This window comes from Sciurus carolinensis, chromosome 1 (genome assembly GCF_902686445.1).
Source record: "Sciurus carolinensis chromosome 1, mSciCar1.2, whole genome shotgun sequence".
Lineage (NCBI taxonomy): Eukaryota > Metazoa > Chordata > Mammalia > Rodentia > Sciuridae > Sciurus > Sciurus carolinensis.
This window is the reverse complement of record NC_062213.1, coordinates 190,978,710-191,005,266: the sequence shown is the minus strand read 5'-3', so window position 1 is coordinate 191,005,266 and position 26,557 is coordinate 190,978,710. Positions and strand designations below refer to the sequence as shown.

The window sequence follows — 26,557 nt, the reverse complement described above, 5'->3', positions numbered from 1 at the left end:
CACCACTTATTGCGAATCCCTGCCCGCAGAGAGACACGACACGTATCCTGGTTCTAGGTTTTATTGTTAAAAAGAGTCCTTCCTACTTCTTCTATTCTTTTTTCTTCTTTCTACTCTCTAAGGGCTACAGCGAATTATATATACACAGCATCAGTCAATCAAAGCACTGTCCACGAGGAAAAAGAATGGACAATATAGTAAGTTACCTGGGGCACACAGTGATCATGCACAGAGCATGCATAGGTGCAGGCCAATCATAGAAACTTCTGTATATGATGCCATTTATTTTTCTCAATACGAGCCTTACTGGAACCTTACTGGCAACTTGCCAGCCGCCATCTTGAATGAACAGCCTTAAAAGGGTCTGGGGTCCCGGATACCCCGACATTAAGTGATGCTGAATATAGTGTGTGTGCGGAGGGGTGGGGAGGGATAAAACAGGAGCGCTACAGAGCTCTGGAGGGCAGGAGTCAAAGGCGGAAAAACCGTTCTGCCCATTCTTGCTGGAGAAAGACTAGAGGGCCTTGCCTGGGACGCACTTAAAGTGAACAGGGTGAAAGAGCCGAGGTAAGCACCTGATCCTGAGGCTGGAGTCCCAGACTTACGATTCTAAAATTTGCAGTAGGGATGGGGGCAGCAGACCCGGCATATTTTAGGGACTAGACCTCAGCTTCCCGAAGTCGGATGGAACTAAACCTGGAGAGCGACAAGGAAAAGGACACCAGCGGCGGGACGTGACGAATCAAGCCTCAGGGGTCTCCAAGCGCAGACAGCCCGCTTCTCCCAGGCGCCGCGACCAGGGCCGAGCCGGTCCTCGAGTGGGCGTGTCTTCGCCTGCCGCCCCGCCCCGAGGCGGACCCGCCTCCCGAGGGCGCGCGGGGGCGCGCATCGCTGCGCAGCTGCGAAGGACGGCTTCCGGGGGGCGGGCCGGCGGAAGTGAGGGCGGTCGAGGCTGGGCCGCCGGCTGTGGTAGGAGGGGCCCTGAGGTGAGAGTCCGGGAGCCGGAGTCTGAGGTGAGAAATACCCGAGGGCCGCCCGGGAGGCGGGGGCGCGGTCCTTCCGCCCCGTCAGGCAGGGCCCGGGCGCCGGGCGCTGTGCGGAGCCCGCGGCTGCTGTTCCCGCGCGAGTTCTCGCGGGAACCGCTGTTGTCCGCCTCCTTTGGTGGGGGGAAACTGATCCCCGGGGGGTAGTTGCTTTACGAGTCACCCCGGACGGGACCGAGCTAGAGCAGAGGCTTCTCGTAAGGCCGGGCTGCCCTGCCGCCTCCCGGCGAGGAGCTCCCGCGCACTCCGGCCCCGGGCCTGCGGGTCCAACGGCCGCCGGGCGGGCGGCGAGGACTTGGCCGACCTTGGCCCGGGTCGGGGGACGCGTCCTGGCGCGGTCCTGCGCGGCCGCCCCCGCGCGCCTGCACAGCCCTCGCGGGGGTAGGGGTACCGTCCGCGCAGGTCTCCGCCCGGGGGTGCGCCGGCAAAGTTTGCTGAGCGCCCCGGGCTGCCGAGGCCCAGGCCCCGCTCGGAGCAGCTCCCAGCTCCAGCTCCCTAGGGAGGCCGCGCAACGCGTCAGTCAGGACGGCCGCCGCGGAAGGGGCCGTGGCCGCGCCGAGCGCTCGAACCCAACCGCCGCCGGCGCACGGGGCGAGAGCCTTCTCCAAGTGACACGTGGGCGGGGCTTCGCTCCCGGGATTCCTGGAATGTTTGAGCGCTGGCCGGCGCTTCTGCGCGCGGGCAGGTCCCCGCCTCCCTGCCAAGCGGAGGTTACACGGTTTCTGTGTTGAGCGGCCGCCGAAGGAGGCCGGGTGCTGGGGGTGAACGGGAAAGGACCGACCCCGTCAGGGTGGGGTGATGCTTGAGCAGAGCTCCCAGGAGCGACTAAGAATGAGCTTGGCCGAAGTGTTTCCAGCAGAGGCAGTAGTATGACCAGGGGCTCAGAGTGGCTGTTGGAGGCTGGCAGCAGTACAGCGTGACCAGAGGACAGAAGCAAGGGAGAAACAGGAGGTGTTAATGCCCAGCCAAACGGTGCAGGCTCGTCGCCGGCAGGGAACTCGGTCTAGAGAGGGCGGAGGAAGATGGGGTTGGCGCTTATGGAGGACCCTGCAGGCGGTGCAGAGGGTCTAGCCCCTTGGCTCCAGGGGCCGGTTTTAAACACTGATTTGGAAAGATCCCTCTGGCTGGCAATGAGGGTTAGTCCCAGCTGAGTCTTGGAGGTGAGGGGAGAGGGAGTGACTGTAATGACGAAAGCGGGAAAACTAGAGGCCCTGAACTTGGGGCTTGCACTGACATTGAGTACAGCGCCTGGCACAGAGGCAGCAGGACTTGGGAAGACTTTGGGCGTTTTCTACTTCATGCCCTCTGAGTGACCCTAGACAAGTCCCTTCCTCTCTCCAGCTTCCTTTCCCCATGTGTGTCATAAAGCAACACTCTTCCAAGATATGAGAGAAACCCTCTAAGGCAGTTCTCTCTGTAGAGAGCTGCTGTTACTCCATTCTGTCCCATTCAGAATTGGCCTAGGGCTCCCAAGTGACTTCTCACCCAGGCATGCTTAGCCCTCATAATTGGCCCCCAGACTACCTTTGCAGCCTTATGACACTCTGCCCCTCTTTACATAGCCCTCCCCTTCCTGGACTGGACTTGTTCTCTGTGCTGTTTTCTTCCCTTCCTGCCCTCTCTGAATTCACCCTGGGGTCTGGGGGTCAGGGCACAGAAATTGCCAGGTCACCTGCCTAGGGTGCCTCCCAAGTAATGATCCTCAGGCTTCCTTAATGTGTTCAGGTCCTGTCTCTCTGCTGGACTGTGAGTGCCTATAATGCCAGCTGAGGGCCTGGCACTAATGGGCATTAATGCATGAACTCACTGACTCCATCTGCTCACCAGGCAAAGGTAGCCGTGGAGCGTGCAATCAGGAGTGACCCCACCTATCTTTTATTTTAAAGTTCATTAAGCACCTTAAAAATCCTTGCCACACCCTTACGATAGCCTGGAGCAATAGCTTTTCCTATTCCCTTTTTACAGATGGAGAAGCCAACATTCTGAAAGGTTAAATAACTTGCCTATAAGCTGCAAAACTTGGTAGGGAAATTTTGGGTCTTTGGACTAGGGGTACAGCTCAGTGGTACACTAGTATTGTGCACATGGCCCTGGGTTTGATTCCCCCAGCAACATCCCTCACCCCATAAAAGTCTCTTCCCTGTTGCTCAGTAGACTAAGACTGCCCTGAGCTGGCTTTGAACCTCCTTTCTTGCCCCCTTGTGGGGGCCTAGCAGTGGCAAACTCGGGGGCACATGCTATACTTTTACATCTCATCTTCAAGAATCAGTGCTGAGCTTGGGTAGTATTTTCAGTTTGGCTCTTCCATGAGCTTCATAGCTACCAAAGAATTCAGCTACCATCTTTTGAAGTTTTGCCTCAGTACACGTTAGAGCCTCAGTACAGGAAGACTCCAAGTTAGCCAAGCTCACCCAGCAAATCTGAAAAAATCATTATGAGCCTCGTTTTGAAGAAGTCAGTTTTAGCTGAGGGCAGCCTCTTGGGCTGGTTTTCTCCCCTGTGAAACGTCAGAGGTCTTGGTTTAGTCATGGTTCCACAGGGCCCGGTTTTGTCGGGCTTTTGTGGTAGCCATTGAGTCCCTTCTGTGGGGGTTGTTTCACAGGAAGGGAAATCGGTGGTTCCTTGAGATGGCCTGATATGAAGGAGTCACACTTCCTGCCTCCTCAAGCTGCCCTGTGGCTACCTTGTCCTTCAAGTGCAGTAGCTGGTTGAGATGTCAGGAATGGAAGCCAATGTGGTAAGCAGTATTTCTTGAGCATGGGTGAGGTGGGAAAGGTTGAGCCCTGGACCTGCTGACATGCTGAGGCCCTGAGACTGATTCATTCTTCCTTTCTCCTGGATGCTTGGAATCAGAGCAAGACTGCCCTCTTACCTCCTCCCCAAGGAAAGAACCTAGTAATCTTGAGGATACTTAGGGAGTCAATGTGTTTCTGCCTTTCTGTGCAGAGGGAAGGGAGGGAAACCTGGATGGTCCCTATTCCTAGCCCCTCCACTGGGCCCTCCCAACATCGTCTTTCTTAGTAGCAGCAGGTGTCCCCTTGAGTGCTGGTTGAAGTGAAGGCTGGCAATTGGAGAACCTGTACTCACTCATAATTGAAGCTTGACTTTCTGCCAGAGTGCCCTGTCCCTTAGAGTTAGGAATTCAGTCTCCCTGCTAGAGAGGAGAGGGCAGGGACAATAGGTGGATTCATTGTTTCTGAGGTCATAGCTGCTTGTCTCCTGCTCTAGACTATTCCAATCTGGCAAAACAAGCCACACGGGGCTGCTCGAAGTGTAGTGAGAAGAATTGGGACCAACCTACCCCTGAAACCATGTCCCCGGGCATCCTTTGAGGTGAGTATGCTATAAGGGCAAAAAAAGTAGAGGCTCAGAGACTGTGGGAGGTTGGTGCGACCTGCTTTTCTGATAACTTTTTTAGCTAGTCAGGAAATATTTACTAAGTTTTATAGTATTGGTCACTATGCTTTCCTGATTGTACGCAAATCTGTTACAATACTCAAGACTTCCAGTTTGCTCATAAATTAATAATCTTTGGTTGCATCTTTGTTGTCTCTGCTGACTTGGATTTCATCAGGCTCCAACAGTTCAGTTTTATCAGAGCAGGCCAAAGGCATTTGCTGAACCAAATCTCCAGACAGGTGATGTCTGTGCTCTGAGGTGTTTGCCAGCAACCGGGCAAGTTCCCATATGGGACACAGTGCTGGAACTCTGCTTTTCTCACCAACCCCGAGTTGGCCACTTAGGCACTATTTTTATTAGTTCTCTGAGGCTATGGTCCCCATCCTCTTTCTGGCCAAATGTGGCCACTCTTTTACTGGGATACTTCAGTCTTACCTCTGTCTAGAGAGCGGTTAACACTTACTCTGTAGCAGGGATACCTGCCTGGCCTAGGTCTCTGAGACCCCCTTCTGCAGTAGAAAGCTAAGCAGCATCAGCTTGAGCAGCCTTTCTCCAGGAACTCATGATTAGGGACTAGCTCAGGGCTAGATGGTTAAGGTGTGAGAGTTTGGGAAGCTCGGACATAAAAGAAGTACTGCTTTTTGTCCACACAGAAGAGACAGAAATATATACATAAAGGAATGTGGGCCCAGGTAGAACAAAAATTATATGCTAACTGTGAAGTCTGTAGGAACTAGTTCTAGAGTTAGAAGTGATGTCTGTTAGATTCAGAAATGGGGTTGGAAATAGGTGTGGGTGAGGGGTTGTCCCATGACCCATATTGCCAACTACTCAGAATTACCTAAAGGGCATGGGCAGGATGTAGTCCTGGCTACCTCAGAAGCATCAGAAACAGGGAATATAACGAGGGAGTGTAACTAACTCCGTGATTTTCCCCCACACTTGACTATACATTCCAGTCTATTGGCCAAATGCTACTGGGCAGAGACAATTAAGGACATAGGGTTTCTCAGTGCAGGAGTCTATGTGAACAGTATTAGTAATACTAGCTGACATTTACTGAGCACATCCTGTGTGTCAGGCACCGTGCGAAGTACTTAACTTTAATAATTTGTCAAAACAATGGAACATTCAGTGCTCATCCAGGAAAGCAAATGGACGCCTCCTGCAATGGCCTGTCTTAGCAGTAGCTCCTGGGTTAGTGCAAGTCCTGCTTTGACCCTGTAGTGAAACTCCTGTGAGTGCTGGGTTCCTTAACTAAAAGCAGACACTATCAGCCCCTGATCCACTTACCAAACACTTTATAGCAGAAATATTTGCACTCAATTCACATATAGGTATGTGCTATTATTTTATTATCCTAGATTTTGTTACAAATTAAATTCTCTTACATATTTAAGATCATTATTGATTTCCTTTTAAGTTTAACCATGCAAAAGTAATAAATCAGAGTGAAAAAGGAATGACCTATAATCAGTCATGACACTATTGATGTGTTAGTGTATTTCCTGTTTTTCTAGATATATGCTTTTTACTTTGTTTTATCTTAGTTGTAGTTTAGGGGTTCTGAGAGGAGATTGACCCTAGAGGCTCTCTACCACTGAGTCATTCCCCTACCCCTTTTTTTTTAAAGGCAGGATCTTGTTAAGTTACTGAGGCTGGCTTAAAATTTGTGCTCCTCCTACCTTCAGTGTCCCAAATTGCTAGGATTATAGGTATGTACCACCACACCCAGCTTTTGTTTTAATCATAGTCAGCATGAGATTGAATCCTCCTATTTTTTCATTTAATATGTATCATTTACTCAGCCTCTCTGTTCCTCGGTAATTGTTCATTTGGGTTGAGAGGTTAAGAAATCCCCTTATGGGGGCTGGGGTTGCAGCTCAGTGGTGGAGTGCTTGCCTAGCATGTGTAAGGCACTGGGTTCAATCCTCAGCACCACATAAAAATAGTAAATAAAATATACTATGTTCATCTACAACTAAATAAAGATATTGTGTCCATCTACAATATTTAAAAAAAGATTTAAGAAATCCCCTTGTGGGCTGGGGAGGTAGCTCAGCTGGTAGAGTGCTTGCCTTGCAAGCACAAGGCCCTGAGTTCGATCCCCAGTACCGAAAAAAAAAAAAAAAAAAAGAAATCCCCTTGTGATTGCTTTTGTACATTTTTTTTTATTTAAATCTAAATATTCAGGTTATTAGGTTTGCTTAACAACAATGGTAGGGCTAGGGATGTGGCTAAGTGGTAGAGCACTTGCCTAGCATATATAAGGCCCCAGGTTACATCCCCAGCACCACAAAAAAACTGACCAGTGCCATAACAGCATAGATCCCAACTGCCTATATGACTCAATCCCTAGCACCAAAAAAACCACAACAACCACACATTTAAAAAAATGAACCATGGGCTGGCGTTGTAGCTCAGTGGTAGAGTGCTTGCCTGGCATGTGTGAGGCACGGGGCTTGATCCTCAGCACCATATAAAAATAACTACTAACTAACTAAAGATAATGTGTCCATCTTCAGCTACAAAACATTTAAATAAATAAATAAATAAACCCAATTAGCTACAAAGGTGTACAGAGCTAACCAGGGGAAATCTACCATCAGTATAACAAGTTGTTGATGAACTTACATCAGTATTCTTTTTTTTTGGGGGGGGGGGGCCTTGGGCATGCGAGGCAAGCACTCTACCAACTGAGCTACATCCCCAGCCCCATCAGTATTCTTAAAACTAGAAGGCAAGATAATTTTAGACGTAGCTACCTCTCCTAGAAGCTAACTCAGACCTAATCCTGGTAGCTCAGGAGACTGAGGCAGAAGGATCACAAGTTCCAGGGCAGCCTGGGTAACTTGCAAGACCCATCTTAAAATTGAAAAATAAAAATATAAAAGAACTGGGGATGTGGCATAGTGATAAAGTACCCTAGGTTTCAATTTCCAGTACCCAAAACAGAAAAAGTAACCAAGACTAGTCCCAATGACCCTGAAGAAACTTGCTTCTGAACTCTAGTCCAGCTGTTTCCAACCAGGAACCTCTTTCTACCATCGTTGGAAGCCTTCCTAATAGTGCTGGATTAGACGCCTCCCATCCCACCCTGTGTATTTTGTCATCTCTCATTGGTTTATCACGGTTCAGTAAATGTTGGTGAATTTTGCTTCCCCACAGACCCTGCCCAACATCTCTGACCTGTGTATGAGAGATGTGCCCCCAGTCCCTACTCTGGCTGACATTGCCTGGATTGCTGCAGATGAAGAGGAGACATATGCCCGGGTCAGGTAGCTGAGGCAGTAGTCAGTCTGCTAGGGAATAGGGAGCTTTTTCCCCAAAAGTGGCAAAAAAGCAAGGAGGGGTTTGTGAGAGGCTGGGGGGTAGGGGGCAATAGGAATGAGAGCTGCAGGCTCAGAGGGGAACAGAACCTAAGGGATGAAGGAATTTTAGAAGGGATGCAGGGGCCATCTGTCTGTGATAGACATATTTTGTCTTTCTCTGATCCAGGAGCGATACACGGCCCTTGAGGCATACCTGGAAGCCCAGTCCTCTGATTGTCATGCAGCGCAATGCCTCTGTGCCCAACCTGCGTGGGTCTGAGGAGAGGCTCCTGGCCCTGAAGAAGCCAGCCCTGCCAGCCCTAAGCCGTACCACTGAGCTGCAGGATGAGCTGAGCCACCTACGCAGCCAGATTGCCAAGATAGTAGCAGCTGATGCAGGTAGGAGCCCCTGATCCAGAGCTATATAATACAGCAGGATGTCCTTTTCCCCCCGGCTTTTGGGCAGGAAAATGGTGGTCCAATTCAAATGGAGGGCTTAAGCCAAAGGCCCTGTGATTGTCCTGAGGCCCAGCTAGCCTGTTGACCCTTGGTTGATTTCTACCAGTCACTTTGGGATGAATGGTTTGATTAGGACCAAAACTTTTGTTCATTCTCTGACCCCAGGCAGATTTCCTCCCTTAGCCACAAAAATCAATGCCCTCTTCCAGGTGTCCTTAAGATCACATCTTCCATGTGATCTTTCCTTTTCAATATAAGCATTCACCACCACAAGACATAGCCCCTTTAAGCACCTATCTTCCCTTCCCTTGTCCTTTCTATCAGAGATCATCACCTCTCTATCCCTCCAGCTTTTATTTGTAGTTAAGGCAGAACCAATGGAAATGGGTGGGAACCAGCCTTGACCAGAGGCATGGACAAGCAACAGGTGGATCTCTCCCAAGATGCTTAGTGGCTCAAAGTCGTAGGTGCTAATAAATCTTATCAGTTAGTAGAGTATATAAAGATCAGTGTTCTCTGGAAATCTTCATGTATTTAATTCTCCCACATGGAAGTTTTATGGAGGGATTGCACTTAAATTTCCCATTTCTATTTCATGGCTTTTTTTTTTTTTTTTGGGTCATCCAAGATAAGCAGAACTAGCTTATGAAAAAGATCAGAGAATATTTCTTAGTAACTCAAAAACTCTATTAAGAGTTGGAAAACTAGAAGGCCCACCACTGTTATAGTTTTCTCCCAGAATAGTTCTAGTTCACAGATAACAAGATTCAAAGGAGCAGAATCAAAAGCAGTGTCCCAGTTAGAGAAATAACACATATGGGCCTTGCCTCTGTCAGTGTTGCATAAATTTAAGACAGGGCTGCCATTCTACAGCCCACTGTGGAATGGGAACTTTGAGGCTTCTAAGGGATGGATTTTTCTGCCCTTCTGGAACACTGAAGAGCCCTGTGCTTCCCCATTTTTCTGAGTCCCTGAGTGGGAAGGATATTGGAGGGACCCATCACTAGGTACAGATACCATCCTGTACTCTCCCAAAATGCCATGGTGTCAGCCCAAGAAATAAGTAGGTTCTATAGGCAGTGCTTGTGGGAGAAGATATCGCTGCTGTATTGTAGCCCAATGTCCATCCATGCCTATTGTTTTCTCTTTCAGCTTCGGCTTCATTAACGCCAGATTTCTTATCTCCAGGAAGTTCAAATGTCTCTTCTCCCTTACCTTGTTTTGGATCCTCATTCCACTCTACAACTTCCTTTGTCATTAGTGACATCACCGAGGAGACCGAGGTAGAGGTCCCTGAGCTTCCATCAGTCCCCCTGCTTTGTTCTGCCAGCCCTGAATGTTGTAAACCAGAACACAAAACTACCTGCAGCTCTTCTGAAGAGGATGACTGCATCTCTCTGTCCAAGGCCAGCAGTTTTGCAGACATGATGGGTATCCTAAAGGACTTTCACCGGATAAAACAGAGCCAAGATCTGTAAGTGCTTGACAGGGAGATCTAGTGGCCTATTTAAGTTGCCCATGAATGCAACGTACTTACATAAGTCCTCAGTGATAGCCATATGTCAGGTTCATAAAGCTGCTAACTCTATTGTTGCTAGTACTGGGACTCTAGTTTGAGGAAAGAGCAGCACTACGCATTTTTGGGTTAAGTCACACCCAACAAATTTAAAACTAGTGAGAATTTTACAGAGAGGCTCATCTAATCTGACTTCTGTCTCTAGGTGGCCTTGTCATTTAGTTTTCATACTGCTAAGTGACAGTGTTCCCACGTCCCACCAAAGTTGGGGGTTGTATGACAGTAAAACTATACTTACTGATGAAAGGAGAATTTCATAAAATCGAGGATTTCTGCTTTCAAAGACAGTGGTCCATAATGCAAAAGCCCTTGCAAATTCAAGGATTTGAGAGCAAGGCTTTTGAGGTTCACAGGTAGTTTCTAAACCTGGCTGCCCATAATTGCTCAGATTTATTAAAAATACACCGTAAGTTTACCAAAGCACAATCTCCGAGGAGTGGAGCTCTGTTTCTCTTGGAGTGTGCTGGAATTTGGGGAGGCTGCGTCCAGCCCCCTTTAGCCCTTTCCATGTTTGTCCAAGTGTGTCTGAGCTGTTTGGAGCTCACCAGATCCTTATTGCCAAGTCCCTCCTCCCCCTTGTGTCCTGGGATCTTTTCTCCTTGTAGTAGAAGGAGCTGGGTTGATGACTAAGATTGAGAAAGTAGCCCTGTCCACAATTCTTCATTTACTTTTAAGGTGTAATAGTCAAGTTTTCCCCTTATATATTGCCAAAAGACCAATAAAGCACCTTCATGAGGAGGTATATCAGGTGATTTGAGTCTATCCCAGTCTGTTCCCAAGAGTTCCTTATGAAATATGAGTGTTTTTGCTATGATTCTGGATCTCATAAAAATTTTTCTCAGCTCCCCTGGGGGGAAGACAAGGTAGTAGGCAATCTTCAACACAACTTTTCCTCGTCATAAATGCGTCAGGATGGCCAAGAATCATCAATCAGTTCCTTCCCCTGTAGACTTGGGAAGTGCTACTAAGGAAAGATGGTCAGAAAGTGGGAGCAGAAGTGTAGCTGCCAGAGGCCAACTCCAAAAAATTGATGGTCCTTTATTTTGCCCAGACTTTATATCCCTTTCCAGAAGGAGCACAGTGAGATGGGGAATTAGCTAGGTTGGTTTTTAAAGTCTGGATTCATCACTTGTTAAATGACTAGTGATGACGGTAGACAAATAGCATGCCCTTCTGTGCTTCATCTTCCCGTCAGTAAGAGGGGCTTATAATAGCAACTGCCTGGCTGTTGAGCATTCAGTGAGATATCGTGTGCACAGACACAGAGCACTGCTGGAACAGAACAAGTACTCCCTCAATACAGCTACTGTTGTCTCTCCAGGACCCGGAGTTTAATGAAGGAGGAAGACCCTGCTGTGCTTATCTCTGAGGTCCTAAGGAGGAAGTTTGCTTTGAAGGAAGAAGATATCAGTAGAAAAGGAAACTGACGGCACTCTACTCTGCAAACTCAGTCTCATGCTCCTGGAATTCCTTCAATAGCTGCCTTCCTCACCGCAGATGTTTCTGCCTCTCAATTAGAACAGTCTTGCTGACAAGCTAGAGCTTGGACTGAAAGAGAAGAGCTGGAATACATGTTTCCCATTTGAGCTGAGACATTTGTTACAGGTAGCTGTATATGGTGGAATCTCAGTTTAAGGGGAAAGATAGAAGTTTCTTGTTTCTCCTTGCCCGTGTGAAAATAGGTCCTAAATGAATGACTTACTTCACTGCATTAGACCCAATAACTGGTCTCACCAGACACTCTGTGCCAGCTGTCACTCACTCTCAGCAGCTTTTTTGCAGCAGAGCAGGGCTGAGGGAAGGAGCTGTGTTTATGTACATGTTCACAGGGCAGGGAATATCTTATGCTGCTCTATCATAAACCTGCGCCAGTGCCCAGCAATCACCCCTTCCCTGTCTAGATGTAGAGCTCAGGCCACTGGACCAGCCAGTACTCGGGCTGCTATTGGGAGGCCTAGGCTGTCTTTTCTTAAACATGTTTTATAATATTGTACAACCAAATCTACCCTCCAAGGCCCTGAGGCCTCATCACTTCCACCGACTGAAAACTTTTTCTTCCACGGACTCTAGTAAGTCCAGTAGGAAAGAGAAATGGGGAGGGGAAAGAGCATACCATCCTTCTTCCAGGCCCTTGACTGACTGTTCCATTGAACTGGGCCACGGTATGTACTCACTGCATCATGCATGCATGACTCAGACGCCCTCAGGGCCCTTTCTCTAGGTATGTATACTATGTGTATTTGGGTTGAAACACTAGCTGATATTAAATGAAGGATTTGGAGAAATAGTACATTTCTTTGTCCATCTCTGAGTTGTGATTATCCAGCATCCTTTAAGGGTAGAGAATTTCTATTAATTTTAAGGTACATGAGTTTTCTTAAACAGGCTTCCTCCTGACTCTGCCTTTTTTCTTATATAAGGTCCTGCACTTTAGTAAAAGAAAACTTCCTAGGAAGTTTCTTTCCCCTTTCTGGAGAGATTTTTGCCCTAAACTCCTAAAAGCAGTTCCATCTTATACTTAAAAGTTTGCCCCCTAGAGGTTGTTTAATCCTCAGGTACTCTACCTGCAACATGACAAACTGCCACCTTGTGGACTATGCTTTGGGTAAGAAAGGGCCAAATAAGACCTGTGTTCAGGGCAATGACAGAATACATTAAAAAGTTGCTTTTTCAAAAGTAAAATTGGTAATGTTTTAATTACCACTTGTTTTGCACCTTGTGAAAGAAAAGTAACACAGCTACATCTAGAAGGTTATATACATTACTTTTTATAGTGGGACTATTTAAACAAGGTACATAACTTGAAAATGCTGTATAACTACCACAAAAATAAATAACAACAAAAAAGACTACCCCGATCCTTCTCTCTCAAAATAGTATTAGGAATGTAGCTCAGTGGCAGAGCACTTGCCTAACATGTGAAGCCCTGGGCTTGATCCCAGCACACAACACACGCACAAAGTAAATAATAAAAAGGCATCAGGAATAATGGTTCCAAGCCTAGAGAGAAATGGGTAAGATTACAGCCAGAAATGAAAAGAACATCCTTAAGCAAGGACCCAGTCTCTACGCAGGCTGAACAACAGGCTCTTAGTGGAGGGGTAAGTTCTGCCTCCTCAGTGCTCACCACACTTAGGGAGTCCTCTAGTCACCTTCCTGAGGGAAAAGCATAAGGCCAGCCACACTGTCTCAACCAGTAGTACTACCTGCTTTATTTACAAAAAAAGGATTCAATAATAACAGTTTAATCCCATGCACTTTCTCACCTAAACCCACACTCCCCATTTCAAGGTACTTTTAGAACCAAATCCTCATAAACATTTAGGATTGGTGCCTGATAACTTGGTTACCTTCAGAATCCTGGGTAAAGAGCAAGTCAGACTCCAGGCTTAACTGAGTGGTCCCATCCTGGCACTGAGCCTGAGAGCTCCTAGGAAACTGTCCTAAACCCCGATTCCAGACTTTGGTTACATCTTGGAAAGGCGCTCTGCTGTTATGGGCAATGACTCGCTGGCCCTGAGAATCTTCGGTGAAAAGCTGACTCAAGGAGTCCTTATCATTCTTTTCGCTCTCCCAGGAAAATACAGAAATGGGACAAGGGTTTCCCTTCCCTGATTCTGTGTTTTCCCCACTCCAGGACTCCCCAGAAGTTTGAAGGCACACCGAGGCCTGCCTGTTTTCTTTGGCAGACATCTTCCTTTCCAATTTAGCTTTATCCAAGGGCTGATGGCATTTGTCCCCAGGTACTTTGATGTGTCTCTCCATGTTCTGATAGTTCTTAGATCCACGAAGCCACTTCCTTTTCCTGGAAGAATCCCTCTTTCCCTCCTTTGGGTCCAGCAAAGAACTTTCCAAGTCCTGGGTGAAGGAAAAAGCCAGTGAAGCATCATTCTCACCAGCAGAGATGAGGGTGTCAGGTTGGGACAAAGGCAGCAGAGTTAAGAATGGGGTTCCCAAACTGTGGCGGCCAGAAGTCTGCAAGGACAAAGGAGAAAGTGCAGTTTCCTGGATGTCTGCAGGGGTTGAGGTGGCCAAAGGAGGTGTAGTGCAATCATCTCCCAAGCCCTGGATCAAATGGTCTGGCTGGGCTGTATCTGTCTTGGACTCTATGTTGATCTGACTTTGTATATGAGACGAAGCACTTCTCTGGTTACCACCATCTGTCATTCCTAGTAAAACAGGAGTGGACAGATGTTATAATGCAGGAAAACTGCTCTGAGCAGGATTTAATTGGCTTTTTCTGCAATCAATACCAGCTACTATTACCTAGTGCTGGGGTCTTACTTAGACTCTTCAGGTAACTTTGTGGCTGCTTTTAATCTCACTGTTCTTTCATGAACAATCTAAAACACAATTTTATATTCCCCTACTCAAATATATGGATGTTGCCCATGACCTATACATGCATATGCATATAGTCAGACCACAGCCTACTTTTCCAGCTCAGTTTTTGTTCATATGGTGTGCTTAATATAGGGCATATCAGAATCCCAGCAGTTCAGGAGGCTGAGGCAGGAGGATCACAAGCTCAAAGCCAGCAGAGTTAGTAAGGCCATAAGCAACTTAGTGAGACCCTGTCTCAAAAAAAAAAAATATAAAGGGCTAGAGATGTGGCTTGGAGCATAAGCACTGCTGGGTTCAATCCCTGGTACCAAGAATAAAAAAAGGCACATCAGTTTTGCTTTTTTTTATTTACTATGATTTCTACTAGTGATCCTGGTCAAATACACACTCACACACACACATTTATATTTCTGAATATTATCGTTAAATATTTCATGGGAAAAGATGACATAATTAGGATGCTAAGTCAACCAGGAGGAAGGATAATAATAAATAAAACTACTAATGTCCAGCTTTTCCATTTTTATCAGGCATGGAATGGATTCTGTTCTGCCTTAAGGATGAGTGACATGGGATTCATGTTCCACTCAAATTCTATCAAAAACGCAGAATGACGTACCAGGAGCAATGGTACATGCATATAATCTCAGTGACTCGAAGACTGAGGCAGATGATCACAAATTTGAGCCCATGTTCAGCAACCTGGCAAGACCCTGTCTCTGAATAAAATATAAAAAATAGGCTAGGAATGAAGCTAGTGGTAAGGTATCCCGAGATCCAATCCCTAGCACCAGGGGGAAAAAAAGATAGAAGGACCGATGTCCTCTTTCCTTCTCCAATAAGAATTTATACTGCAGAAACTACATTTTGTAAGAATTCCTATACTACAAAATAGATGAGAAAAAGTGTTTTTGAAAATAATCTTCCCATTATGTAAAGCAAGAGCGTTTAAATTTTGTTTGAAGGAGGGAGACATGCCCTATGACCTACGTTTATACAAAGCAATCCTGAATCAGTGAGAACATTCCTCCCAGCACCCTCCAGCTGGCAGGAACGCTGCTCTGTAAGCTCCAGCCTATGCCAAGATGGCTCTCAAGTGTATCTTTCCCACTGTTGTGTCAGTGAATACAAATATTTGTATTAAACTGAACAAAACAGAACCAGAAAAATATATTTGTAAAAGCAATATATATTCCTTTTCAAAAGGCAATTGTTTATTGTGTTTTACAACACAATTAAGTCAACTAAATTTAACCTAATACTTTGGTTTCATTACATTCCATAAATGCTCCAACTTGGAGCAACATACTCCTTTTTGCTCCCTGGATAATGAAGTATTCCCCAGATGGGTCACCATACCTGGCTGCAAGGTGAAGAAGGAAGCAATGCTGGTTTGCCGAACGCCTACAGATGGATTTCTTCTTTGAGTAAAGGAAATGCTAGGCTTTCTCTCTCCAGGAAAGAGTGTTAGCATCTTGGTGCCTGTTTTGATTAAATGTGTCTGAGAAGAGAAATAAAAAAACCACAACCTATTAATATTAAGAAAGCTGTCAGACAGGAGAGAACCAAGAAATACCAGTGACAATACTGGACATTTCCAAATTTGATGAAAACTATAAACAACTGTAACAGATTATCTTCTTCAAAGATGGCCTATACAAGATCTCCCGTTTCATGTGTTCTTACAATGTGACCATCAAACTCTTCTCATCAAGATCATTAGTCCAGAGTTCCCTCACCTTGAACTTGGTAAGAACTTTGTGACTACCTTAACCAATAAATAAAGAAGTAACACTATATGATTTTCATAATGGTCATAAAAATGCCATGCACTTCTCCCTTGCTCTCTTGAAAAGCTCACACTTGGAACCAACCAACATGTTGGGAAGACCAAGCTGGCACGTGGCTCTTTAAATTTTATGAGAGTCACATTCTAGATATGTAAAATAATGTGAAAAATATGCAAGCACTTACATGCTCAATATTGGGAAGATAGTAAGCAAAACAGATTGTTTCTTCCCTGATAAAGTTTACAGCTTGAGAGAGAGAATAGACTTAACAAATATTTAAATTACTATACATATGCTAAGTCTTATTAGGAAACTTCAGAAAACTACAGGTAATCAGAAAACAGTAAGACCTCAATTACCAAAACATCTAAGAATAACACTTTTTAACCAAGTTGACATACTTAGCAGGAGCTAAGGCAAGTTCCTGCCTTTGGTCTGAGTAATATCAGAAGTGATATTGTTCTAATTATAGCTCCCAGAATAACCCATGGCTTCAGGGATCCACATTTATTTCAGGGGATGTTAAGACTGAGTAGAACAGGCCTTGTGGAACTGACAGGGACACAGGTACAAAGTGCTGCAGCGATTATCCCTATTTCAAAATAAAAGTAACCTCTATGGGTACTTTATACAGTATAAGAAAGCCTGCATAATAGGCATAGTATTCTTATAAGACCAAGCCCCTTGGTAAGCACTAACCTAGGTATTAACAATTCCTAATCCCATAAGTATGCCTCAAGAGAACCTAACTTTAAGAAACACATTCCTTCTAAAACAAAAGACTCTAGTTTTTTTGGTATGCCACACCCTATCAAGTTTTCTTCCTTCAGAAAAGTGGAAGAATTGAGTTATTCTTATCACAAGGATTACCTGTAATGTGCTCTTTATTTTTTAAAAATATTTTTAGCTGTAGGTGGACAAAATACCTTTATTTATTTTATGTTTTTATGTGGTGCTGAGGATCGAATCCAGTGCCTCATACGTGCGAGGCAAGCACCCCACCACTGAGCTACGGCCCCAGTCCCTGTGATGTGCTCTTATGTTTTATTTTCTGTCTGCAACTCATCCCCAAAGTGTGACTTTTTCTTATGCTTCACAATTCTTACTATCAAGATATCTGGAATCATGTAAGTAACCCCCTTACTATTAGAAGATATTCTCATACTTCTTCAGCACCTAGATTCAATTCAGCTCTCATTTTATCTTTATCTCTTCTGATAATTATCTGTAAGATTTTGTTAAAGTTTTGCTTCAAACCAATTTATGAGTCATTATAGCCTTCAAGATCATACATAATTTGCCCTTATTCTTAGTCAAAAAAGTCAAGTAATGAGACTTGTACATAATTTGATCCAATTCCTTTTTTAATCATAAAGGTCACTTTGGTCTTGAATTTGTATACGAAATTTCATTTTTCACACACAATACTATGCTTGAAAACATGAGGGATGGGGTATAGCTCAGTGGTAGAGTGCTTGTCTAGAATGTATGATGCCCTGGATTTAATTCCCAGCACCACAAAAAAGAAAAAAACACAAAAGTGCTACTTAATTGTTTTTGCCGTGCCACCTCTTCCTGCTTCCCAGGGCTCATACTCAATCTCTTCCCCCTACTAGAATCATTGATAGTAATATCACCAAGTCACCTTTTCCTTTTTAGTTTCACAGAATTAATCTGATGTTATTTAGGATGAAAACCATTTTTTTTTTTTTTTTTTTTTTTTGGTACCAGGGATTGAACCCAGGGGCAGTGAACCACTGAGTCACATCCCCAGCCCTTTTTCATTTGAGACAGGCTCTCACTAAGTTGTTTAGGGTCTCCCTAAATTACTGAGGCTGGCCTCAAACTTGCAATCCTCCTGCCTCAGCCTCCAGAGTCTAGGGATTACAGGCATGTGCCACCTGAGCCAGTAGGATGAAAAACCTTTCTAATCATCACTATCATGCCTCAAACAAGTTAGACTCAAATTATGATGCTACAGAAGCATGCCCAAAGAGGACTGCTGAAGGAGTCTAAGAAAAGCTGTCGGGACTGTCATCAGTGAGCAGCTCCAAAAGCACCTTTGCTGAATTAGTAACAAAGAACAGACAGGACCCTCAAAAGGACATTGTAGCCATCATAAGGACACAGGACATGAAGGTACAACACATTGCATGTCTGTGGTGATGCAGTGTAAAAAAACCAAGTACTATAGAAGTATAGCACATGCAATTATGTATAGTACCTAACACTAGATAATAAATGATTGTTACTGGTTTATGTATTTACTATGTTCACTGTAAAACAGGATGCTGGTTATACCAGGGAAGTTTCATACATCTTGTGTTTGCCTCATCACATGACTGCATCAAGAGGATCCTCAGAATGATTCACCTGTACCATCCAGGCTTGTGTGCGTACACTCGGTGACATTCATATGATAACCAGATCACCTAACCGGGAGACCCTAACAATGCAATCCTTAGAACACGTCCCTGTCGTTAAAAACATATGACTGGATTAATGCAGAACTTGCTTCACAGCTCTCCAAACCTGCAGAACTAATAATAAATCACCTTGATTCAGGATCTCATTAAGTCTTGCCTACCTCTAGACTATGATAATGGTCTCTTAACTGATCTGGCTCCCATTCACTGCCTATTTCAATCCATCCTTCACCAACCTCTAGATTAACCTTAAAATACAGCTGTGATAATATCTTCTCACTCAAAAACCATCAAAATATTGTTTCTTTAAGACATATAACGAAGTGTAAATTCAGGCTGCACATGTAGACAATCCTAGTTTACCTTTTTTTAATCACCAAAAACCCTTCATGCATCCTGAAAGAGCTATATGCCAGTCCCACCTTCCTTGTTCTGTGCCTCGCAGAGAAGGGCCTGTTTCACACCCAACCCTGAAATACTTCAGCTAACCCCCGAGTATTCCTGATTCCCACAGCCATATGCAATCTCTTCCTCCTCAGAACATGGCATTTATCACCCTAACAAAATCTTAGAACCAACATTTGATTCACACACTTTTTTATCCTCTTCTCCACATGACTTAATATTGCTTAATATACATAATGAGATTCAGTAAATGTTTTAGGAAGAAGGTAGATATTCAAGAAGGATAGATTCCAGTTTCCATTTAATATATACCTATTCACTACGCTTTTCAATGCATCAACAAAGTTGTCAGAAAACACCAAGGCTTTTCTCATACTGTGAGCAAAGTTAAGATGAGCTCCTGTCACTATAATTGATATAACACATAAGGTCCAGAACACAGATGGGATGGAAGGTACACCCACTGAAAATCGTGAATGTTTTCATTACAAGTAATCTAACAACGGAAATTATTACAAGACTCTTCTCTAGAACCACCTGGCACTGTTTTTGTTTTTGTTTTTGATCTAAACCTAATGAAAATTCAAAAGGGAAAAAAGCAAATTTCTTCTGTCACAACTCCTAAATTGGAGCCATGATAGGTCTATGCCCACTTGCATTACTTTAAGTCTCATAAAAGGGTGTTCCCTGCTACTGAGATTTTTCTCACTTAAAGAATGTCATGGGTCACTCTAGTACTATGGATGTACAACTGAGCACAAGTGAGTACAAGGATGTCAGAGGTCACTGCCGCAGATATTTTACTATAGTCACCATCAGTATGGCCCTAATAAGCACTACTTATTGAAGATTTATTCAAACATCCTCTTATTGTAACTACTTCCAATACAGCAATGGCCAAACGTGGTCTTCTCAGTAACAAAGACAGTCTTATAAAAGAAAAATTAATAAGCAAACAGATAAATAAATAAGAACTATGGTCATTTAGAAGGGAAAGAAGATGCCTCAACTTCAATGTACAGGAGGGATCCCCACTCTGGAAGAATTTCCTGAATCCTCCCTGGAAGGTGTCACCTGAGGATGCCTCATTGTTACCAGAAGGGCTACCATGACTGTATCTACATACAGTCAGCCACATTATACAAATCCTCCCAGTCCCCAAGTATCATTTCAACTCACTTTTGTTATTGGTTTGTTTGGTTTTTGGTTCTGGGGATTGAACCAGAGGTGCTCTACCACTAAGCTACATTCCCAGTTTCTCTTTTTTCTTTTCTTTTCTTTTTTTTTTTTTTTTTTTTTTTTTGGAGTCAGGATCTCACTAATTTGTCCGGGCTGGCGCTGAACTTGTGATTTGCCTGCCTCAGTCTCCCAAATCACTGAGATTACAGGTGTATGGCACTGTGCCCAGCTTGTCACATTTATAACTTATTTTTCTTTATGACCAATCTACTTAAGCACCAATTTCTGGCTCAAAATGAAATCAGATCTGAAATCAGATCTTTAAAAGGGTGCTATGGCGCATACCTGTAATTCCAGCAACTCAGGAGGCTGAGGCAGGATGATTCCAAGTTCAAGGCCAGTCCTTGAACTTAGAAAGACCATGTCTCTACTAAATAAATAAGCAAACAACAGACAAATAAATAAAGGGCTGAAGATGTAGCTCAGTGGTAAAGTGTACCTGGGTCCAACCCCCAGTATTTAAAAAAAAAAGGGGGGGGTGTCAAGTGGGGAGAGACAGAGATAACACTTAAAATACTTAAAAGTTGGGTGCAATGGCACACACCTGTAATCCCAGCTGCTTGGGAGGTTGAGGCAGGAGGATAGTGAGTTCAAATCGGCCTCAGCAACTTAGTGAGGCCCTAAGCAACTTAGTGAGACTCCATCTCAAAATAAAATATAAACCCATTTGAGTCCTTCTTGAGGCTACATACATTTTTAGATTTATAATTATACAGACTGATAATCCACTAAAGATTAGTAATTTTTAAATTTTACTAGTCTGAATTAAGCCCTTGTTACTTCTTGCCTCGATTTCAGCAACACCCTCCAAATTCTTCTAACCAACATTTCAGGGTACTACATAGCTTATATAACTACCATTGGATTAACTTCCTTAGAAATGGTTCTCATGTTAAATGGCTTCCATGAATTTCCAACAATATGGCACAATTTTAGCCTCCTGATCTAACCTTCAACTCCCCTACAAATAAATATTCCAACTTTAGACAAACTGAATCATACCTAGAAAGAGATCTGGCTCCTGAGAGGTAATCTCCAAATCCTTGGAATGTATGAAATATTGAGTGTATATTTTGTTTGTTTGGTTTTTTTTTTTTTTTAAATCCCAGGAAACTTAGACCTGCAGAATCAGTTTTTTCTCCACAAGGGCTATAAACTAAGGTCAGCCATGCAAATAGGTCAACCACACTTATATGACCAAGCCACAGTAAAAACCTGGGACAGTAAAGTTCAGATGAGCTGCCATGAACAGTAGTACTCTGTGGACTGTCACAAATTATTGCTGAGAGCAGTTTCAGTTGTGGAGAACACTGGAAGCTTCAGGCTTGGAATTCTCCTAGACTCTGTCCTATGTGCCCCTGACATTCATTGGTTGATTTTCATCCGTATCACTTTAATGACAAACTATAACCATAAACATAATAGCTTTCAGGGTATTCCGTGAGTCTTTCTAGGAAATCATCAAACCTGAGAGTGATTTGAGGATCTGCAAACCTTTTTGGTGTCAGAAATGAGGGTGATCATTGGGACTCTCTTTGATTTCCTCTTTCACACACATCCCTTATATCTCCTGCCTCTCTGGCATAATTCATACTGTCCCAGGAATGTCTACCCAACCCCACTGTTTTCCAACAAAATCTGAATCTTGCTTTTTTTTTTTTTTATATTTATTTATTTTTTTTAATTGTATACAAATGGGATACATGTTGTTTCTCTATTTGTACATAGAGTCAAGGCATACCATTTGTGTAATCATACGTTTACATAGGGCAATGATGTTTATTTTTTTTCCCTTCCCCCCATGAATCTTGCTTTAAGGTTTCTTTTAACTTAAATAGCTTTATTGAGATATAGTTAATATGCCATAATTAAATTTAAATGCCATTTAAATATCTAGTTAAATAAGCCAGGTACAGTGGCACACACCTATAATCCCAGCAATTTAGGGGACTGAGGCAGGAGAATCACAAGTTAGAGGCCAGCCTCAGCAACTTAGCAAAGACCTATGTAATTTGGCAATACACTGTCTCAAAACAAAGAATAAAAAAGGGCTAGGGAGGGGCTGGGATTTTGGTTTAGTGGTAGCATGCTCACCTTGCAGTGTGAGGCCCTGGGTTCGATCCTCAGCACCACATAAAAAGTAAAATAAAGTTATTGCATCCACCTACAACTTGTAAAAAAAATGTTTTTAAAAAGATTTAAAAAAGGGGGGGAGGTGGCTAGGGATGTAGCTCAGTGGTAAAGTGCCCCTGGGATCAATCCCCAGGACCAAATAAAAATAAATACATATGTGTGTGTGTGTGTGTGTGTGTGTGTGTGTGTGTGTGTGTAATTTATATATAGTTATATATTAAGTTTTTTAGTATATTCACCAAGTTGTATAAACATCACCTAATTTAATTTTAGAACATTTTTCATTACTCCATAAAGAAATCCTATAGCCTTTAGCAGTCATTCCTCATTCCCATCCTGCCCCAGGCCCAGGAAACCACTGACTCACATTTTTGTTTCTACAGATTTGTCTCTGTGGACCTTTACTTTATCCTACAATATCTGGTCTTTTGTAACTGTCTCTGTCACTGAACCTAATGGAGGTCCATCCATGCTGTAGTATGTATCAATAATCCTTTTTTTTTTTTTGTGGTGTCAGGGATTTGAACCCAGGGCCTTGTGCTTGCGAGGCAAGCACTCTACCAACTGAGCTATATCCCCAGCCCTCAATAATCCATTTTTATTGCCAAATAAAAGAGCTTAAAAAACATGATGGACATGTTTCAGCTGATGGACATTGGGATCATTTCCACTTTGGGGCTATTATGAGAAATGCTGCTAAGAACATTCATGTACAAGTTTTTTTGCAAACATGTTTTCCTATCTCTAGTACATATAGCTAAGAGAACTGTTGGGTCATACAGCTAAGAATGTGAACTTTTTTGTGGGTGGGTACTGAGTATTAAACCCAAGGGCATTTTACCACTGAGCTGTGTCCTCAGTCCCTTTTACTTTCTATTTTGAGTCAGGGTCTGGCTAAAGTGCAGAGGCTGGCCTAGAACATGCAATCCTTCTGCCTCAGCCTCCTAAATCACTGGGATCGCAGACAATGCCATCATGCATCAGCAACAATATTTAACATTTGAATCCCAGCCAGCTTGAAGAACAGGAAAGAGCCCAGTATGACTAGAACAGAGTAAAATAGAGATAAGTGAACTGGATGGGTCTAAGAGTACATGCATGGCCAGATGGTGCTCGTGGGCCTGGTTTTTAATGGAATGATGGAATTAAATTTAACAAAACAATTTAGTAAAGGGTCATTCTAGCTCAGGTAGTACTGATGGATGTGGCAAGAAATGATAATATTTTAAACACATTTGAAGGCAGGGGCCAAAGAATCTCTGATGGATTGAATGTTAGTAATATCAGAGGGGCATTCAATGTTCCACCAAAGCTGCCCCAGACACCACTGAAGACTCAGTCAAGATTTCAAGTCTCTTCCCATTTCTATTTTTCTTTTCATTTCTTTCTTTTTCTTTTTTTGTTTGGTCCTGGAGATTTAACCCAGGGGGATTTTGCCACTGAGTTCCAGCCGCAGCCCTTTTTTGCTTTTACTTTTAAGACAGGATCTCAGTAAGTTGCTCAGGGCCTTGCAAAGTTGCTGAGGCTGGCCTTGAATTTGAAATCTTTCTGTCTCAATCTCCAAAGCCACTGGGATTACAGGTGTGCACCACTGTGCCTAGTTCTTTTTCTTAGTTATGTCCATGTTTCCTTCTCTGCTACTTAAAGAATAAGAAACTAAACTGTATTATTAAATTATTATCAATTTATTATTATTATTAAATTAATTATGACATTGAAATATACTAAACAGCAAATACACAAATGATATTCTAAATCATTTTATCTTTACTGTTAGAAAAATCTGTTAAAACTATTTTGAAAATACAGAAAGCGTACTTAAAATACAAATTTTTTAAGTTGTGTAAATTGAAATAACCTTTAAAAATCTCATATTATAACCTGTTCTTAGAGTGGCTGAGGATACAGCCCAGTGGTAGATTCTTGCCTAGCATGTGAAAGGCCCTGGGTTCAATCCCCAGTACCACATAAATAAATAAACAAATAAATAAATAAATTGTATTTCTCATTGGTAAGTTTTCCACCATATATTTAGTGAAAGAGTAGCAGCAAAACAAAATGTTTGATATAATGTGTAAAGGAAACATATGTATATATAGTAGTCCTCTTTTATCAAGTTTTTGTTTTCTGCTGTTTCAGTTACCCATAGTCAACCAAGGTCCAAAAATATTAATGAAAATTCCAAAAATAAATAATTAAGTTTTAAATTGTCATTCTGAGTAGGATGATAAAATTCTACACCATCCAGCTGTAGCAGAATGTGAGTCATCTCTTTGTCTAGCACATTCATGCTGCATGTACTGTGGCAATTGAAAATCAGACCCCATCACATACTTCATTACAACTATGTTTTTAATAAGTGTTCTATTTTATTATTAATTATTGTTGTTAACCTCTTACTGTGCTTAATTTATAAATTAAAACTTTATTTTATATATATACATATAAAATATGAAAAAAACAAAGCACATATAATATTCAGTACTGAGGTTTCAGGCATCCACTGGGGTCTTGGAATGTATTCACCAGTTAAGGGGGAACTATTGTACTTATATGCACATATAAAAGGCCTTAAAGAATATCAAATTGTAAACATTAGTAACCACCAGTGAGACCTTTATTTCTTATTTAACACAATTCTACACTATTTGATTTTTTTCTTTTTTTTAACAAACTTGTATTACTTTATTAATTTAAAAAAAAAAAAGAAAGGAAAAGGGCTAGGGTTGTGACTCAGTGGTAGAGTGCCTGCCTAGCATGGATGAGGCACTGGATTTGATCCTCAGCACCACATAAAAATAAATAAATAAAACAAAGATGTTGTGTCCATCTACAACTAAAAAAAGAAAGAAAGAAAACAGAAGAAGAAGAAAGGAAAAAGTCCAGTATCCTCCATACCAAGGCCTACGTGATGACATGAAGGCTGTCATGCCTGAGAGTAGTAAGACCAGAAGAGAAGCAAACTCACTCCAAATGTAGGCTTCTACAGTCTTCTGGTCAAACTACGAACACCCTTATTTTCCACAAAATAGTAAAGTTCTGTTCAGGGACCAAGTAGGAAGAGGAAGGTTTTCCAAAACACTGTCCACTAGCTACTGCCCTACATGCCTTAGCCACTCTAAGAAGAGGTTTCTACATCCTGTGAAAGGGAAATTTGAGTGCTCTTCTCGGTGTCTGACATCCGTTGTAAGAGTACAGAGCGGAAGAATCCCACACCGGACACAGGTGTTTGGTTTTTTCTTGGTCGTTTTTCCCTTACCCACCTAGCAAGCAATGCTGCTGCAGCAGGCACCCGCTGGGTACCTTCTGATTCAATTCAGTTTGTCTTTATAATAACTAAAGACATCTCGCTTAGGTGACAGACCCGGGTGTGATTCCTAGCCCCTCCGGTCTCATTCCCGGTAAGAGTAATGATACGTACAAGCACATCAGCACCGAATACAGTATCTGGCACACGGTGGACCAGGTCCCCGCCCCCGAGCTACCGGTTCTGGGCAGGTGGCTGCCCTGCAACCTGGCAAGCTGGGCAGAAACAGACCCTCCGGCCGAAATCTTCCAAATCTGCACAGGCACCTATCGCTCGACACTTCAGCCTCCACTGAGCGACAGCCCGCAGGAGAACCGCCTTTGCAGGGTCTGCTCCACTCATCGCCTGACTGCACACTTTCGCCCCACCCCTCCCCACACCTCCAAATCGCTGCCCCAGTCCCTTCAAATCCCTCCACGGCCAGCTCCTTCCTTCCGCCCGCTTCTCTCCTCCCTCTCTAAACCCAAGTTCAGCCTTCTTCGAACTCCAATCCCCCTGGCCTGGGAATCCCCGAGACTGCTCCTTCCTGGGCCCCGGACTTGACCTCCAGCACTTCCAGGCCCTGCCCGCTCCCCTACGCCCTCTCGCCGCCGCCGTCGTCCACCTGCACTTTCTGCCTTTTCAGCGCCGCCGCGTCCAGCCACACGCCGCACGCCTCCTCCTCCTCCTCCGGGCCTTTCCGCTTCATGACAACTGAGAAGAAGCCAGCAGGACTCGGAAAGCTGGCTCCCGCTGCCTCGGGAGACCGCCAGAACGCCTCAGCCAACGTTCGGAACTCGCGCCAACGCGGGGGGCGGAGCCACGCCGCGGCCGTCAGGACGCAGACCCCGCCCCGGAAGAGCCCGCTGCCGTGAGGCCCCGCCCCTGTGAAGCCCCGCCCCGTGAGGCTCCGCCCACTGAGCTAGCGGCATCAGCTGCCCATCCCTGGGCGGTTCCCGCGCCTCTGTTCGCCCAGGGGTGTATGTTCTCTCTGGTCCTCTTCTCAGGAGTGTTCCAGAAGCCCTGCCTGGTTAATAGGTTCTCGGCCGTGCCACGAGTGCGCATTTGGGTATTACCGACATGCGCGTTTTACTGTAAATGTGAAACCCTGGGTCGGGGCTTTCCCGGGTCCGCCTTGCATCCGCG

The 26,557-nt window shown here is 44.1% G+C and overlaps 2 protein-coding genes across 3 annotated transcripts; one reads left to right on the top strand and one right to left on the bottom strand.

Moving 5' to 3' along the window:
- Window positions 1-884: 884 nt before the first annotated feature.
- Window positions 885-12,607, top strand: Mtfr1l (mitochondrial fission regulator 1 like). 2 transcript variants are annotated; one of them, XM_047550477.1, is made up of 7 exons: window positions 885-1,013; window positions 3,646-3,780; window positions 4,272-4,376; window positions 7,611-7,720; window positions 7,941-8,152; window positions 9,401-9,686; window positions 11,110-12,607. In XM_047550477.1, exons 2-7 carry the CDS (start codon window positions 3,757-3,759, stop codon window positions 11,213-11,215), a joined length of 843 nt encoding a protein of 280 aa, XP_047406433.1. In that variant the 5' UTR covers window positions 885-1,013; window positions 3,646-3,756; the 3' UTR covers window positions 11,216-12,607. The 2 variants fall into 2 exon arrangements, with proteins under 2 accessions (XP_047406433.1, XP_047406425.1); XM_047550469.1 differs by having other exon boundaries at window positions 886-1,013; window positions 9,365-9,686; window positions 11,110-12,603.
- Aunip (aurora kinase A and ninein interacting protein) lies at window positions 11,277-26,216 on the bottom strand. Its single transcript, XM_047550488.1, is given in 5 exon segments — window positions 11,277-11,307; window positions 11,309-11,336; window positions 13,139-13,957; window positions 15,492-15,633; window positions 26,037-26,216. Coding segments are annotated over 5 exon segments (1,104 nt in total). The 5' UTR covers window positions 26,121-26,216.
- Window positions 26,217-26,557: the final 341 nt, after the last annotated feature.

Bases quoted from the DNA above. Each gene is read 5' to 3' on its own strand.
- Mtfr1l (XM_047550469.1), top strand. From the start codon at position 3,757: ATGTCAGGAATGGAAGCCAATGTG. The intron at 4,377-7,610 runs GTGAGTATGCTA...GCTTCCCCACAG, and splicing joins GTCCCCGGGCATCCTTTGAG to ACCCTGCCCAACATCTCTGA. The intron at 9,687-11,109 runs GTAAGTGCTTGA...TTGTCTCTCCAG, and splicing joins ATAAAACAGAGCCAAGATCT to GACCCGGAGTTTAATGAAGG.